The sequence below is a fragment of the Squalius cephalus genome, assembly GCF_949319135.1.
Source record: "Squalius cephalus genome assembly, chromosome: 24".
In the NCBI taxonomy this organism is placed as follows: domain Eukaryota; kingdom Metazoa; phylum Chordata; class Actinopteri; order Cypriniformes; family Leuciscidae; genus Squalius; species Squalius cephalus.
In genome coordinates this window covers 1881817-1900445 of record NC_137145.1, presented here as the reverse complement: position 1 = coordinate 1900445, position 18629 = coordinate 1881817, and the positions used below count along the sequence as shown (strand labels likewise).

The 18629-nt window shown below is 37.0% G+C and overlaps 2 protein-coding genes across 2 annotated transcripts in view; one reads left to right on the top strand and one right to left on the bottom strand.

Moving 5' to 3' along the window:
• The window catches only part of bmpr1bb (bone morphogenetic protein receptor, type IBb), a 283072-nt gene that overhangs the window by 2527 nt on the left and 261916 nt on the right, over positions 1–18629 (top strand). The window lies entirely within an intron of this gene.
• gdnfa (glial cell derived neurotrophic factor a) lies at positions 1957–8998 on the bottom strand. Its single transcript, XM_079860742.1, has 3 exons — positions 8360–8998; positions 7097–7309; positions 1957–2689 (listed from the first exon to the last, which is right to left on the bottom strand). Exons 2-3 carry the CDS (start codon positions 7281–7283, stop codon positions 2166–2168), a joined length of 711 nt encoding a protein of 236 aa, XP_079716868.1. The 5' UTR covers positions 7284–7309; positions 8360–8998; the 3' UTR covers positions 1957–2165.

The window sequence follows — 18629 nt, the reverse complement described above, 5'->3', positions numbered from 1 at the left end:
GGTTCATTCCAGCGGGATGTAAACACGCCGTATTTTACAGAGATCGTTGGAGACGAGCCATTTGAGGTCCAGCGACTGCCACCGAATCCCTAAAGTGAGCTGTTGTTTGAATGATGTCTCCACTGAGTGATGGCCAGAAATAAAATCACTTCTGCAAAACAACATCGGCTTTTTATTTTCTACAAGAATAGTTGGTCCTCTGAAGGAATTCTGCCTGCTTATTATCTGTTGCTTGGTTGTAGGGAGACGACGGCAGAGAGTTTGGAGAGCGAGCAGGCCGGACGTCACGGATGGGACGTGATTATCTGCTTTTCTTTAAAGGACTCAGTCGTTCGAGGAAAGATTTGCTCAAACTCATGTTGTTCCAAACCCATCTGACGCACAAGAGGATTCGCAATGACAAAACGGTGCATTAAAGTATATCATAACATCAGTTTTTTCAAGTCACATGATGCTTTGTGTGAGGAACAAACACAAATTCAAGTTATTGTTCATTGACAGTCTGTTTTTTTTTTTTATAACTGTCACATTTCAATCGTGATTTTTCACCAAACATGGCTTGATGAGTCTGACTGCATGAGATAACGTCTTAAATTTGTCTCCGTTCCTCATGCAGATCAATCATGTGCTGAGAGTTATATTCACTGTTTTCACTGTGCCAAATGAAACCGTATGAATCATCCTCCTTCATTGTATGCAAACTACAGTCTCCTAAGATCAGCATTTAAATGAACACCTGATTAGTGAATTTCGCATTAGTGAATCCATATGATCCGTAATATTGTTTCCTCGTGCAGATTTCTGTAACTGTGTAAATTCATGTAATTCATACATCACTGCGCTACATCAAATAATATATAAATATACATTTAAAAAAATATTAATAACAGTAACATACTGTAAAGATTACATTAACGAACTGTAAATTCACAGCTGCTCTTGTTTTGCTGCTTTTACAGGTGTGCTGTATAATTTTACAGTATAATTGTAGTTTATGATTTACAGTACTCTTGTAAAATTTACAGGCTTACTGGCAACCAAAATTGCCAGTAAGTTGCTGTAAATTTTACAGCAATTTGTTACAGTGTACAGTATACTATATATATATATATATATATATATATATATATATATATATATATATATGTATATATGTATTTGTGTGTGTGTGTGTGTGTAAAAAATATTTATACTAGAAAAAATAGAAATATATGCGTTTATATATATTTCTAGTTTTTTCTAGTATCTATATACTACAAAAAAGATATTTATATATATATATATATAGATATATATTAGTGCTGTCAAATCGATTAATCACGATTAAAGTTTATAAATATATTGTGTCTGTGTGTATATATATATATATATATATATATATATATATATATATATATATAGTCACTCACACACAGTAAATACAAACTTTTATGTTTGCGATTAATTGATTTGACAGCACTAATACATGTAAATATATATATATGAAAATTAAGTGCTGTCAAATCGGTTAATCACATCTAAAATAAAAGTTTGTACACATGTATACACACACATATTGTATATACAAACTTTTATGTTATTAACGTGATTAATCGATTTGACAGCAATTATATATATATATATATATATATAATAGTATTTTATAAGTATATTTCGCTAATGTAACAGCACCGTAACGTCTGGTTTCGTGTTGCACGGATGGTTTTGGAACGACATGAGTTTAAATAAACGACAAACTGTAAACGACTCCTTTAAACACACATGCTCAAATTTGGCACCATCCAAGAAAGAGAACAAAAAAAAACCCTCCTTAAATAAATAAGAGAAACAAACACACTAATACAATGGATTGCAATAAATAACAATAACTTAATTAAATCTCAATAAATACATTTTCATATATACTATATATATATATATATATATATATATATATATATAGATAGCTTTCTGGATATTAAAGATGTGGAGTCTGTTGTTGTGTCGTCTCTGATAATCCACTGATAAGACACACACACACACACACACACACACGAGTGCGCTCCTTATTCCACCAAACGACGCTTGTTACTGTATAAACGCTCATCTTGTGGTTCGGTAACAGAGTGAATACTGAATATCTCATTCCGCGAGAGTCCCAGTCCGAAGCGTTTTGGGGTCGTCGCTCAAACGCACGCACACTTTTTAGCGGAGTGCTTTTTAAGTGTGTGATATTCCAAGCTGTCGTCCAGGAAGGAGATGTCGTCGTCGAACGCGATTGGCCGACAGCAGGTTCGCGACGGCGTGTCCTTGTCCAGCTTGCGGTTGTGTGTGAGGTTGTTCAGGATCTTGTCGTAGTTGGTCTCGGCGTCGTAACACGGGCCGCTGCAGTAACGGAAGATCAGCTCTTCTTTGGTCGCGTAACCCAAGCCCAGGTCTGTGACGTTCAGGTGGATCTCCTTCAGGAGGCAGCCTCGCCCTTGACCTTTGACCCTGTCGTCTCGGCTTTCCTTTCGCCCACGACCCCTCTTTCTGTCTCCGCGACCCCGTCCCGACCTCTCGGTGTTTGCTGCTCCTCTCTGCCGGCCTCGGTCCCGCTTCGGCTGAGATTCGGTGTTTGTGTGAGGAGATCTGCGCAGTCGGCCCAGAGTCGCTTCGATGAAGTCCATGACGCTCTCGAACTGCTCCGGGTAAAGCCCGTTTACAGCATCTTCAACAGACACAATGAAAGATTGGTTAATTAATGATGTATATTTATGCATTCTGACAGTGTGCATTTGTGATATTCCTCATTGTTCCTCGATATGTAATTGAAAATAATGCTTTTACGTCACAATTTGAGAAAGTCATTGGGCCCTGTCTTGCACTCAGCGCAGCTGACATTGTACATCGACGCATGTATCATTTCTATTTTGCACCCGACACACAGCGGACTTTTCCCTCCACAGACGCACGTCGGTAAATTAGGAAATGAACTTGCGCTCCCGGGGGCTGTTCAGCGAAAAGAGGAGGCGTGTTCCGGCGCAAACGTTCCCTGGTGCTATTTTGCAGTTTCAGAAAACAATTCCGCCACTGACCAGGAGAAACCTCGTCTAAAAGTCAGTGGTGTTATTCAGATGCTATTTTAAGGGCGCATGCTTGGCCATAATGTAGCGTGTGCACAACGCACATACACTTTGATTCTCTCATCTACTCAGACACAGCAGTTCACATTTTTGCAAACCATACATTATTATAAGGAAAAATATTCCACACGAGGGAAATCATTGTGGTGTCCAAAATAGGCATAAATCTAGCTTACACATTTACCCAAATTATCATACGCCTGTTTAACTGAAGCTAATTTGGGTGTGTTTCTCCGTCCCCAATGTCACTTCTCTGTGTTTTACGGCCCTGACGAGAACGGCGCTCTCCTCGGCTGTGAACCGCTCCTGGCAAATCCGCCGTTATAATATCAATCCGCCATGGAACAAGCGCGCCTGCTCTTAAAGGGAATGTGAGATGTCGCTCTGATTGGTTTATTTCACGTTACGCCCAAACCACACCTATGAATAATGAAGCTGCTTCAGACCAACCCCTTTTAGATTTGCGTCGGGCACAAGAGTCATTTATCCCGCCGGTATAATAGCAACAGCGCCCGAGACCCGCCCACAAAGTTACTTGCGTTTCGCGTTTGATACTTGCGTTTCAGATCGTTAAAATAGGGCCCATTATTTTAAAATGTAATATGAATAATTTGTTGTTGTTCACTAAAACTATTTAAAACATTTGTTAATTGGATTAAAGTGAATGTTCACTGAAATAAATAGTATAAAAAAAATTCAGTTATTTTTTTTATATTATTTTATTTTATAATACAATTTATTGTATAATTTTATTTATATTTTATCATTTTTGTTTAGTTTAAGTTGAAGTACAGAAATTACTACAATTAAAATTTAAATAATAAAACTAAAGACATGTTTAAAAAAAACAGAATAAAACCGATGAGAGAACACACTAAAATTCTTAAAACTTAAACTAATATTAAAATGAATATCAAAATAATAATAAATGCCATATAAGTGATACTTAAGAACACTGATATGAATTTTAAAAAAAAACAAAGTAAAAAATAAAAATAATTCAGAATATTATTAAATACCATATTAATGATGATAAATAGACACTATGAATTTTACTATAAAATGCATAAAAAAGTGCATAAATTATTTTTTTAAAGCATTTTCTATTTATTTCAGGTTGAAATGAGATTCTGATCTACAAATCTATAAAACTAAACAGTCATTATAAAATAATAAAAACAATGAGAACACACAAAAATGTACTAAAACAAACTAAAATGAAACATATAAAATGAATAAATACCATATTAATGCTAGTAAAATAACGCTGGTTTATAGTGACCTAGATGAAGTGCAGAAATATTTCTGCTTTACATTTAGTGTTTATAAGTGAGTCAGTGGTCTGCAGATGCTCAGCGTTCTCTCAGACTGTATATACGGTATGATATTGTTTATTTGTCCCTATCGGGCGTCCTGAATAACGGCGGATGAGTCTCGGGATCCCGCCCGTCACCGGCCCGTGTTTTCATCTCCCGACTGCCATGGAAAATCTTATAGATGATGACATTGAGGTACAGCAGAAAACATCTGCTCAACCGCAAACTGGAAACATGCGTCTTAAACAAAAGCAAGCGCTCGTTTGATCATGTGTAATACACCATGATTTCATTACAGTCTAAACTCAAAGTTCACTCGCTCTCCATTCAACCCAACAGACCGTATCACAGTTCTCGGAAAAGATCTGCAACCGATGCTGGATTCATGCTGATAATCTCGCTCGCGGACAGTTTTTTCCTAATTTTCTTAATTTTTCCCAAATTATTTAACTTAAAATGTTTCAATGATGTCCACTCAATGAGAGGATGATACTAAAAGCAGATTCTACATGGAGTGGGTCGCCATGTTGAGATCACATGACCAGCTGAAAATTTCTCATTTAGCATCATAATATCAGACATATGATTAATGCATTTTTAAAATTACAATTCAGTCATCTTCGAGAGAAGCTGTGTGATTTACTTAACCCTCCTCTGTTAAAAAACTGTACACACCTTTAATATTACCCGGACAGTTCTGACCCGGTGGAACGTGAGCTTATAAAACGTATATTCTGAAAATATTACAAAAAAAATTGAGAATTTTGATAGTCTTAATCCATATGCAAAGTTTTTTTCAGAACATTTTACGCACCACTTTTGGGTCAAAATTGATTATGAATCACGTTATGAATCAGTGTTGTTATTGTTAATGAAAACTATTCAAAACATTTATGTTAATGGGAATAAAATCTTTCATATGAATAGTGCATTTTTAAATTACAGTAACTAAAAACTGTTACCGTAAGTTCGTCCAAGCCAGTGCAACACGAGCAAAAGCGTAGGCGTTTCGCAAGAGAAGCGAAGGATGTGAAGAGCTCAATGAAGACGTTTATTCACAGACAAGCAGCTGTGAGAAATACAGCATGATGCAAACATGCAACTTATACGTAATCACTCCTGTAATCTGACAGTGATTCTCCTGCAGATCAGTCGCAGCACATCTAACATGCATGAACATCTGTTTCCCTGTAAAGCGAAGCGTTCTCCGCGGACTGAGATGATTCAGATGCGATGGGGATTCAGTTCGGCTGAGATGTTCAGGCATGATACGAGGTGTCAAACACTGGCTGTGTGTCGACGCTGTGCTGCTACTGACAACACACACATCTAAACTCAATCTGTTCTGAGACTCAGCCAGTGTGTTTTCTTCAAGCATGCGTCTTAGTTCATGGTTGTTTGTCATGTGTTTTAATGCATTATACTTGATTAGTGAATAGATAAGCATTATAGCTGAGGTTATGATTATTAATGAGATCATGCGATGCAGAATAAGGTGCATTACAAGGCATAATTAATGCATTCAAAATGCAAGTAGTGTTACCAAAGCTTTTTCACTATAAAGAACTTTTTTTGCATGTTAAAGCTTCTTCATGAAACCACAGATGCCGATATATAGAACCTTTAGTTTCAAGAGTGTACCGTTTTATGCATCAAACTCATTTTCTATATTTTGCATGCAATAAAATACATGCAACTGTGGACTCGTGCATTTCCTGTAAAGCTGCTTTGAAATGACGTGAAAAGCGCTATACAAATAAATGTGAATTGAATGTGAACATGCATTGAACGAGCTTTAGCAGAGCAGAATCAGTCTTCACTGCTTCACTGTTCTCAGCGGCTGCCGGACTGCAGTTCACTACATAACTACATGATGCATGTACGAACTGAATCCCCAAGACAAAAGCCACTGAGTGCTTCAACATGTGTTTGTTTTCTGCAGCTCCCATCGGCTGTCGTCCGCTGTATTTCAGCACGCCTCACATTATGCAAGGGAGAGTTTTCGAAATAAATTCATGCATATTTTGCAAGCCAACAGACTAGTCCGATGCAAACCGTTAATTCTCTAATTTAGAAAGTTCCCACGATGCACGATGATGCATGTGGCCGACGACGCGTCATGTCAAGACTACTGTGTGTAAAAGACGAGGCCGCTATTAAACATCTGGAACAGCTGCTGAAATGTGCATCAACACAGTGAGTGCGGAGTCGCGGATGCCTTTCCCGTCACGTCAGGATCTGCTAGTGTTCACGGCAGCACCTTACTGAGGAAAACATGAGTGGAAAACTCAGCGTTTAGTGTAAACAGTCCGTGCGGAGGAATGTCTTGTTCAACTCCAGCACTTCAGCGTCAGATTATACCTGTATAATAAAACAAAGCCACTTTAAAAGCTCGACCTCAGTGTTGTAAGGCCACGGTTTGTTACGTAAAACATGTGGTTAACCAGTGCTGAATGTTTCAGTCCAACCACATTTAACATGCTCTTGACCAGTGGATTGTCACAGTTACAGTGCATCTGTATCTGTGTTGCTCAACATGCAACTATGCAAGTAATTGAAAACAGCTCGCAGAAATTCTCCAATGCATTTGAGCTGCAACAAATGAACACTGTGTGCATGTGCATGTGCGATGACAAATGATTCGGGCAACAAGCGAATGCATGCACGCTGACTTACATTGTTCCTCCATGGAGGCTTGTTTTTGGTTGTTGGTTTCAGGTTGGGAGTCGATGACGGGGTCCAGAGCGGGGATCTCACTGTGGACGATGGCTCTTTTGGATGAATGCAGTTTGTGGAAGACGGGACGTGTGGAAACGGAGCTCAGGAGCAACAAACACGTGGCTAGAATGTCCCATAACTTCATTTTAGACTCAGTTCCTTTGAGGGAAGCTGCAACGGTGCAAAGGTAAACGCATGAGTATCTGCACAAGAACACACACACACACACACGGCTGACAGAACGGTGCATGCAAAAGAGATTTTGCATGTGTTAATTTGATGGATGTGGAGCTACTGAAAATTGTCCCAGAGGGAAACGGTTGAGATAAGAGAAAGACATTGTGAAAAGTGCAAGAATTAAATATTGTGATGAAGGCCCTCTGTGAAATGTGTTCTGTAGGCTGGAGCCCAGTTAATGCCAAACAGATTTCTGTCAATATAACAGAGCTGAAAAAATGTGTGTTTTCTGCCAGAATTTTTCCCCATTCCGGATCCCGAAATCCCTGTTGGTGAAAATCCACATAAAATCTACCAGTTTCAATGATGTGTGTGTTTACTGTGACCTTTATAGCTGTTACTCTAAATAACTCGGTTTGTTGATCATTAAAACCTGCTGTTTCTATTTAACCATTATATTATCTCAAGCTTTTTAATATTTGATATGCCATAAAATGAGGTGGTTTAGATGTTTAATGCATCATATACAATCACAACCACCAGAAATTGTTTAGTTTCAAGTCTTTTAACTGCTAAAATTAGTCTATTAAAATGCATTGCTCATTTTTAGACCCCAGTGTAAACAAACTCTCAAAGATGTCTCCATATTATTTACTGTGGATTTTAATTGTTTTATTGAAGTTAAAAAGTTATATATATATATATATATATATATATATATATATATATATATAGTATCACACTATATATATATATATATATATATATATATATATAGTATCACACTATGTACTGCACGTTTTACAGTGCACTGCTGAAAAATAAATATAGACGTTTTAAATTGGGGTTTAAAGACTATAGACATCCTTTTTAGGTTCTTTATGTGCTTCATAAAACCCGGAATATAAAGAACCTATAATGAAACATTATTATTATTTTTAATTCAAAAAAATAATAAAAACCCATCTATACTGCCATAAGAACATATTTACTGTAAAAATGAATAAGTAAAACCTATATGCAGAGATAATGATATAAACTCACCTTAAATGGGGTCCATGCAGACCAGAGCTTCAGAAAAGCCCAATTCTCAGAGCAAACCGGGAAACATTTAAAGATCCAAAAGATAAAATCCGTGAGCTATCCTCAAAATATCACGATTCCAGGTCCATTCACAACATGTTATCCACTAGATCCAAACGAAGCGCGCGCTGAAGTGTCCAGATCTCCAGTGTCCTCAAACTGACGCGCGCGCCGCTCCAACTCACTGTGCGCAACGCAACGCGACGCGCGAGACTGTGATGCTGCCGCGCGCCGCGTCTGTAAGAGAGAAAACCAGCAGCAGCAGCAGCGCGTCAGATGAAGACATCGGGATGAGGATCCCAACTAACTGGAATAGTTTCCCGCGTCTGTTAAAACGCGCCGCATTCTGCCTCCGAAACGCACCGCACAGGTGATGAAATCCAGGTGAATGCTTGTTAATATCCACACAGACCAGGGGAAAGTGAAGAAGTGATATCTGTCAGCGCACAGCAGTCATGATCCACACGCGCGTCCCTGTAAACGCGTTTGACGCGCACACTGAGCTCTGAGCGCGTTTAAATACGCTCACGGGTTCGAGTGCACCGACGTCACTCGCTGGCCACGCCCTCATTTTTCAACTCGAGATCAGCAGCGGCACAGATCCATCCATCACCGCTTCAGCACACACTCATAACGCTGGAATACAGTAGTATGAAAGCATTAAGAGTTTGTGTCGGAAATGAGCAACTTTTAAAATAAACGAGAGAACTGAATAAAGCAAAATCCGGTAACACTTTATTTTACAGTGCCATTGTTACATATGTTACATATAGTTACCATAGTAATAACAGTAAATGATGCATAATTACATGCAACTAACCCTCAACCAAACCCTAACCCTATAGTAAGTGCATGCAGTTAATTATAATTACTCAGTACGTAAATGTATAATTACACTGTAACAAAGACACCTTAAAATCAAGGGTTACTCTTTATATTGTGTCTTGTATTGAGTGAAAATAATAAAGTGCGTGTACTTACTTTAGGGTAGGATTAGGGTTTGGTTTAGGGTTAGTTGCATGTAATTATGCATCATTTACAGTTATTAGTGTAACCCAAAATCCTCATTACTCTAAAGTCTCTGGGCTGTCATTGCACTAAATACAGTATCTATGACTATATTGCTTATACAAAAGCTTGAAATAGTCTAATAAAACAGGGGCTATTTAGAGTGAAGCATCATAAATATGTATCTTTCAGTATTACCCTATCCTAATATTACCCTGGTATTCTTTGAAGTCTCTTGCAATGTCTGCTATAGAGCATGTGTTTTGTAAGGGAGGTTTGTTGCGTTTCATGTTGTGTCATACAGTCTTTATTAAAACCATCTTTACTAAATCAAAGGATCAGTGACAGCAGTTTGTTTAGACGTTAAAAACCCGTCTGCCATTGTAAATGAACACTGTAAAAAATGACCGTGAAATTTACAGAAAAACTATGTAAAATCCCTACAGAAAAGCATTGTAAACCCCAAAACGTATTTGTTTTGTTTAAATCACAGTGAAATTTTGTAAACTATTTAACATAATATTTTGTTATATTTACAATAACAATATGTGATTATGATCAAAATTATTTGTTAAAATTACAAATATTGGTATCAAAAACAGAGAAATACTGTAATACTCATAACAAAACAATTTTGATAATTTGACATGCTAATATTGTAAAAACTAAAGTTTTAGTCTGTTGTTTTTAAAAATACAAATAAAGTATGTATGTCACTTTACAAGTTTATGCTGCAGGCTATTTTTAGCATGATTAATGAAACTTAGAAAATTGAGGTAATATTTTTTTTTCCACAAAAATAAAATAATTGTGAACCTGAGAGGTTGCCTATCTATATAAAATATGACTACAATTATAATATTGTTTTTATAATTTAGGCTATTTGTAGCATATTGTAGCCTACTGTATGTGTGTGTGTGTGTGTGTGTGTGTGTGTGTGTGTGTGTGTGTGTGTGTGTGTGTGTAATAAATTAAAATTATTGATATGCAATACTTCTGTTCAGTAATCCCTGTATGCTATGTGTAATAATTTGAGCATCGTGTCATTATCACAGGCTAAACAACCGAACAGTGCCTTCACTTACATCGCTGCATATTGTATGCATACTGAACGACAGCATACTGTATTTATAGCCTATGTGTATAAGGAATTAAAATTATTGAGGCCTGTGCAAAGTAACACTTCTTTTCAGCCTAATTTTGAATTTCATAGTGCGCAGCTGAAGCTCGTCTCTGATTGGATAATCGCGTGAGGAGAGCGGGAGGAGTGACGTCAATAACGAGCGAGCCAGAGCTAGAGAAAAAAACAGAGGCAGCAGAAATCTTCGGAACACTTTATTTTTCTTTTAGTCTTTAAATTTTAATATACGTTTTCTTTTTCTTTTTTTAACAACCTAACAGTGCCTCTCATTGTGCTCTGAGTCCACCTAATTTTGAATTTCATAGCGCATATGAAGCTCGTCTCTGATTGGATAATCACGGGAGGAGAGCGGGAGAAGCACGAGACGATAGAGCTGCATTTAACGTTAGCTGCTAGCTAGACAATAAACAAGCGCAGCAGAAAATCTTTGGACAAAATCATTTTAAAAGTTTTTAGGACAAATCTACGATTTCAACACAAGTTTTTTGGAGGATCTGCTGCTGTTCATCCAGAAAATTTAAAGTTTGCACGGTAAGCTTCACATTTTAAGTCTACTTTTTTTGAGACCAAGTGAAAATGTTTTTTTGAGACCAAGTGAAAATGTGTGCTGAAAGCCCATAATGATGTAACGTTAGGCTAAGTTACGTTAACAGTTAAGCTAGCACTAGTTGATATTTAAGATCGCTAGCTAGATCAGTTTGTGATAACTTAGTTCAGCTGAAAACCACAGGCAAACACTTGAAATCCTAAAAATGATCACCTGCGTCTTTTGTAAAAAGAATTTGGATAACGTTACATTAAGAGGTTATGTACTACATTGCAGAGTGCATAGGAATGAATGTATATTCTTCCATGTAGAAGATGGATGTCTGGCAGAAGAGGTCCAACTGGAGCAAGTGCCTCTAACACCCACTGTTATTGTCTGTGGTAAGTTTTCTTTTTTTTCCCACTGTTTATAGAATTGCAGATTGAAGTGCAGAGCTTATTGATAAAACCTGTTAAATAATTTGTTCATAGGACAGTCCTGCTAGCTATTCCACAACAAGGTAGCTGCATGCTGAGTCTGGATCAGATCCTAATCAACACAAACATCTCCTCATTCATTTCTGCATTGTGCCTCATGTTTGGGAGCTACTACTGTTTTAACATCCATTATCCATCTGAGCTGGCTTCAACTCTGGAGTTTCTTCAAAGGTGAGTAAATCATGGCTTTCTTATTACTACTTTCCCTGGTCTAGTCTGACACACAGAGAGAGAGAGAGAGAGAGAGAGACAGACACGCATGCATTGCACATGCATACATAGACACACACATACGTGCACACACACGCACACGCATACAGACAGAGACATACACGCATGCATACAGACACATGTATGCATGCAGACCGATAGATAAACACATTTACACACATATATACATACAGACAGACACGCATATACACACACACACACACACACACATACACGCATGCATACAGACACATGTACTGTATGCATGCAGACCGATAGATAAACACATTCACACACATATATACATACAGACAGACACGCATACACACACACACACACACGCATACAGACAGACAGACACACATGCACATACATGCATACACACATACATAGACATACATATGTGTATACACACACACACATACATACACACGCATGCCGACAGACACACACATTTACACATTGACACACACATATATATATATATACAGATTACTGACAGACACACATATATACAGACAGACAGACACACATACATACACACACGCGCGCACACACACACAGAGACAGACAGACATACATGCATACATAGACATACACATACATACGTGCATACAGACACATGTATGCATGCAGACAGACACATACATTCACACATTAACACACACATTTATACAAACAGACAGACACAGACATGCATAGATAGACATACGCATACATGCGTGCATACACAGACACGTGCATACAGACTAGGGCTGAACGATATGGACAAAATTTCATATCTCGATTTTCATGCCAGATATCTCGATATCGATACAATACGATATGACTACGTAAGTACTAAAAAAACAATACATTTAGAGTTTGTAAAATACACACTGATGTCTATGGAAGAGGTAATAATAATCCTTTCCATTATAATTCGACACGTTTTATTCATATCAGATACACATTGTGTAAGTAACTTCAATGTTTACTCTATTCTATTCCCAGTTCACCAGCCACTTACTTTTAAGTATTTCGGGAGAAGTGGATGAATTCACGTGTTGTAAACATAGAGGTTGTAAATCCAACAGATCCGATTCTCTGAACTGCGTCTGCGGCACAAACTAACACGGCGGCGCCCATCGTGCATACAGCTCAACTAACGCGATCGTTATATAGGTGTTTAAACAACAAAACACTTCCACTTGCATGTATTTGACAATCGGAATATCAGATATTTCATGCCATAGCTAACACATTTGTGAATATTCTGAATAAAAAAGGAAAAATGACATAAAAGCAGATCATCATTCATTCAGCGCTGTTGCTGCTGCGGTGTGTCACGTGACAAGCAATGACGCGTCACCATGGAAACGCCGTCCCCCCTCTCACAATATAGTTCCCACGTCCCTGGTAGTGTGCGCGCGCTGGCTTTAGCGGTGCATTCAAGGGCACTCGTAAAACTGATGTTTGTTGTGACTGCCAGAGTTGTATGCAGGGCGAGCGCGGAGAGGGGAAATATATCGTCTATATCGTTGCTTTTTTCGATAGTAATATCTTGAAAGTTCATATCTCGATATAGATACGATAACGATATATCGTTCAGCCCTAATACAGACGCACAGACAGAGACACACACTCAAACAGAAAGGCATGCACGCATGCACACAGACACACATGTATGCAGACAGACACACACATACACAGATTTTTGCACATTTTTAGAATAAAATATCAAAAGGATTAAAAAAGCAGATTTATTTTTTACAGACATATTTGATCATATTTACAAAGGGGGCAAGCACATTTTCACACCACTGTATATATACACACACATACATACTGTAGTTTTTTTATTGATCAACTAAAATGCTTAATATGCTTTTATTCTACAGGTGTTTTTTCTCAATAAACCCAGAAAAGGGAACCAAAGTACAGAATAAAAACTCCAAGCGCCCTCTCAACTTGAACCCTCGAGTCCTCACCCTGATACAGCAACTCTCCGATCACAAGTGGTGTTAAGCCTAAATGTGGACTCTTTCTGTTGACTCTGACTGTTTGTTTGAGAAGAGGTACTGTTTTCACTTTAAATCCACAATGTGTATTATGGTTAAGTAAGGCACTATGTAATTTTGTTTTAAACTCTTGAAGGTGCACTGTAACTTTGTCTGTTAGAGGGTACGTAGGTATCTTGCATTTATTCAATTAGAACTGTTTTTAATGTCCAAAAAATACCTTAAACGTGCATTCTTACTGTAAGGGGGCTCGCCTCTCCACAGATCTGACCTGTAACTTGATCTATTGGCATCACCTGATTGTCTCTATGTAGATAGATTAGTTGTATGCCATACTGTTGAACATTCCAGACAGGGAGAGTGTGGGTTGTTGTGAACTGAGTTGTTGTTGTGCGCCTGGCACTTAAACTTTGTTTAAAAAAAAAAAATACAAAACTTTTCAAACTTAGTTTGAAAAAAAAAAAAAATGCATCCAATTGTTTACAACTATTTTGATGGCTGTTAAATAAATTTTGCAAAAGTGATATTTTCCTCTCTTGTCTTATTTCAAGGTGTATTTTTGAAATTTACCACAACATAACTGCATTATTAAAACATAAAAATACTGCATATTATGGATATTTTATGTATAATATACAGGACATCTCCATTTAGAATGCAAAGTTTTACTGTTGTTTTACCAGTTTAAATTAGTTTTTTGTTTGATATTTCCCTGTTAATTTCATCATTTATTGATGCACAATAAGCAATTATTACATGTAAAAAATACAGAAAATTGTCTATTTATATACAACACAGTTATGTGAAATTAACAAACAAAAATTGTAGACTTAACAGTTTTTTAATGTGATTCAGCCGTCATTTCATTCACTGTAAATCAATTTACATATTTCGTCCGTAAAGTTATCTACGGTGCTGCTGTATTTTTTACAGGAATTCTCTGGTAACCACAGCTGCCAGAGTTTTCCCGTAAAAACAACAGTTTTTTTTTTACAGTGAAGCTCTGAATCCAGTCTGAAAAATGAGATCGTCTAAACCTAACCTTATCTGAAATATCTATCATTTAAAGTTGTTTTTTTTTTTTTTTTTTTTTTGAGCAAATGAAGAAGTGACTTACAAATGCAGAAGTACAACAAAGCGATTTATCCTAAAACTGAATTCTTTCTCTTTCTCTTTCACTTTCTCAGGATCTTAAGAACCTTATTGCTTGAACACTAGTTTTGCAGAGAAATGCCTATACATTTCTTTACAAAATGCAAATGTTATAGATTGATGCCGACATGCATTGCACAGACTTTAGAACAAGACACATAATAATCACTAAAAAAGCAATGCAAATAAATGAATCAGTGAGCGCAGATTTGTGTGCTGTGTGTATAAAGCGTGAGGAGGAGGAGGAGGGTTTCCCAGCTGAGCCTTCGTCCCTCCCAAGATTCCTTCTCAAAGACTCATGGTCTTTCTTGCCACTGTCATCTTTGGCTTCCCTGAGGGAGTTTGTGAGGCTCTATTCATTGTCAAGCTGGTCGGAACAATTCGCATTGTGAAGAGCACTATACAAACAAATTGAATTGGAAAAAGAAACTGAATTGAATTAAAGCTTGCTGGCATTATAAGTGAAGCTCTCTAAACATCCTGAGTCTGAAAGCACATGTACATTTCAATTAGAGGAGAGAAACATGAAGACGTGGATGTTGGAGAAGTAATGCTTATTAAACATTTTCTAAAATGAGTATACATGCCGTTCTTATGCCCTCATATTCAATTTATTCTCTTTTAAAAAAAAAATTGTAATATTTAGTCACTGCATGATGTTCTTAGTGTTTTTGTCTTGTTTTCCAGGACAGATTCTTAAATCAAGATGCGTTCATGTAAGTAAAGCACTTAGTAAGAACCAGTTGTTGTTTTTTTAAACACGATATCATTTTTCCCCTGATGTTTTCTTGTCTTGTGCATTCAGACAGTGTTGGTGGAGTGTATTGTGAAGGTAAAAGCATTGGTTGTCATTATGATTTCCTAAAGAAATCTGTCATATAATACATGAAGGGCCAAACCCTTAAATTCAACATCCAAATCCTGAAAGGCAAGACACGGCATGCTTTCATTGAAGGTGAATATTCAGAACTTGATCTATAAAGCATGTTTGCTTTTAACCTTCTGTTGAGTGTTTTCATAAAGCAGGCATGATGTTTTTATGCTCTTTCCATCAGCGGGTTTATCATGATGCTCTTTATGAACACACTGCATTTAATTCTAGGGGTGTAACGATTCCCTCATGTCACGATTCGATACATATCACAATACTGAACTCACAATACCATATTATTGTGATACATATGATAAAAGGTTAACAGTTTTTTTTACTGTTGATTAAAATGCTAAATTTTATATTACATTGTGTGTTTAAATGAATATGATGGACTTGGTGCTGAAACCCAATGAACAATAGAGACACCAGAATAACAATATTCATGATTCTGAAAATACTGAATTATTTTAGATGAATATGCTTGCGCTCTATCACTGACTAGATATATTTAAAATAATGTATAATGTAAATAATTTAGGACACTTTTACTGGTAACATCAGACATTTGGTATTATCAGGACCCACAAATATTCCTCCATTGCATTATTATACATTATATTCAACATTATATATAGTAGTTAAATGTAGTTCTGACACCAAAACTCGAATTTGAAAACTTACATTTTTTCCTCGCACAGAAATGTTCATTTTGGGTGAATTATACACAATACTTATTGTCACCATCCACGATACATATTGATGCATTTTTGTATTGCGATATATTGTGACACGATATATTATTACACCCCTAATGAATAAAATGTTTCACTGTAGCAAACAGTTTTGCACTATAGCAAACAGTTTAGGCATTCAGAACATGCTATGAATACTTAAACTGAAAAAAACAAACTCCACTATTTGTCAGTTGAAATGTGCATTAATGTTTTCTGGACACCAAACAGATGCTGTGGAAGTGTTGATCGAGTATCCGGTGTTCTTCAGCTGTGACACTGTGATCCCGTCGTCCCGTAGTGAAGTCCGATCTCCTGCTCCTACATTTAGATATGTGCGTGTGGTTATATTTAAGCAATTTTGTCATAATTGGCCGTAAGCCAGTGCTTCTGCTTTAGCTTCTTCATTGATCTATGTTCTCACTCCGCGAGTCTGTCTTTCACAGCATACATTCACGTTTTTTATTGCTCGTATTGACTGTCAGTTTGACACTTGGAGGTTAAAACGGCTATAGCTTAGTTAAAGTCACCATGAAATCAGAATTGACTATTCTAATGTTTTTATATAATATTGTAGCGTTTATAATACATTATTTATTGGTGCAGATCATTGTTTTAAAATGATGTGCCTCGTAATCTTTAATCAAGCAGTGACATTTTTTCTCTGATGATGTGGGCGGGGCAACCTGTCACTCACATGAGATCCACCCATAGCAAACCACAACCATCCAATCAATTCCCCACAGACAAAATCAAGCCCACATTTGTTCTAGTTCCTGAAGCGCTTCACTTGGATATACGACAATATAGAGAAGAAAACATGATGATTTAAAGGGGCTGTTTGCACGACACCATTTTCAATTAAAAACGTACAAATTTTTATGCGTTCTGGCATTCGTTTACACGACAACAGCGTTTTGGGTGCCTGAAAATGCAAAGTTTTGAAAACTGGTTTCAAAGTGTCTCCATGTAAACAACAAAAATGCGAATCTCTGAAGACAATGACGTCATGCACATGCGTATTACGTGTTCAGTCTATAGTGTTTCATCGCCATCTACTGGCCTGGCAGCAGAATACAGCGTTTTTATTCGTTTTCGCAGATCCGTGTGAATGGGGATCGTTTTGACAATGAAAAAAGTGACAAAAACTCGAAGGAAAAACTTATCCGTTTTAAGCATATCTTTGTCGTGTAATTGTACCCTAAGGCCCTGTTTACACGAGAACGCTCGCGGGTGAAAACGTAAAAATATTTTATCAGATGTGCCTTTCGTTTAGACGGCGACGGCGTTTTTGGGGCTTAAAAACGCAAAAAAGTGAAACCACCCTCCAGAGTGGAAATCTTAAAAACGCTCCACCATCGCGTTCTCGTCTAAACAGTAAAAACGCAAAAGTCTGCTAGACAGTGAAGGCACCGATCAGTACTTCACATTGCCATCTAGCCGCCTGGAGAGCACACTACATTGAATTTCACACACTTTTGCGTCACCATATGCACGCAGATTTCCACCACATAACGCTCGTCTAAACGCAGAATAAAAAGTGATCACTTTTGCGTTTTCTCTTCAGATCGTTTCCGTGTAAACGTAGCCTAAGACGACATCAGGTTTTTTTTAAAAAAGGGTCCTTTGAGAGTTTCATCATGAATGCACGTTCATTTATATTGGCGCCATTATAAGTTAATCCAAATTTAGTTTTGCAATTGTTCAGACAATTTGTCTTAAATATCTTTAGTTTCTATTTTAAATTTTAATAACTTGCGTATAGTTTTTGCCGAAAAAATAGCCAATGAAGCTGGCATGGCCTTCAAAACAAACATAACACTTAAGTAAATGCATTAACATATATTAACTGCCAATGAGCAATACATTTGTTACAGTATTTATTTATCTTTGTAATAAAACTACAACTGTTAATTCATATTAGCTCAGGTCCATTAAATAATATTATCAGATACAAGTTTTAATTTGAATAATGTATTAGTAGTAAATGTTAACATAAACTAAGATTAATATAGAAGTAACTAATCTAATGTTACCCAAACATCAATCCTGCATTTGTTACATCCAACGCTCAGTTCATGTTTTAGAAACA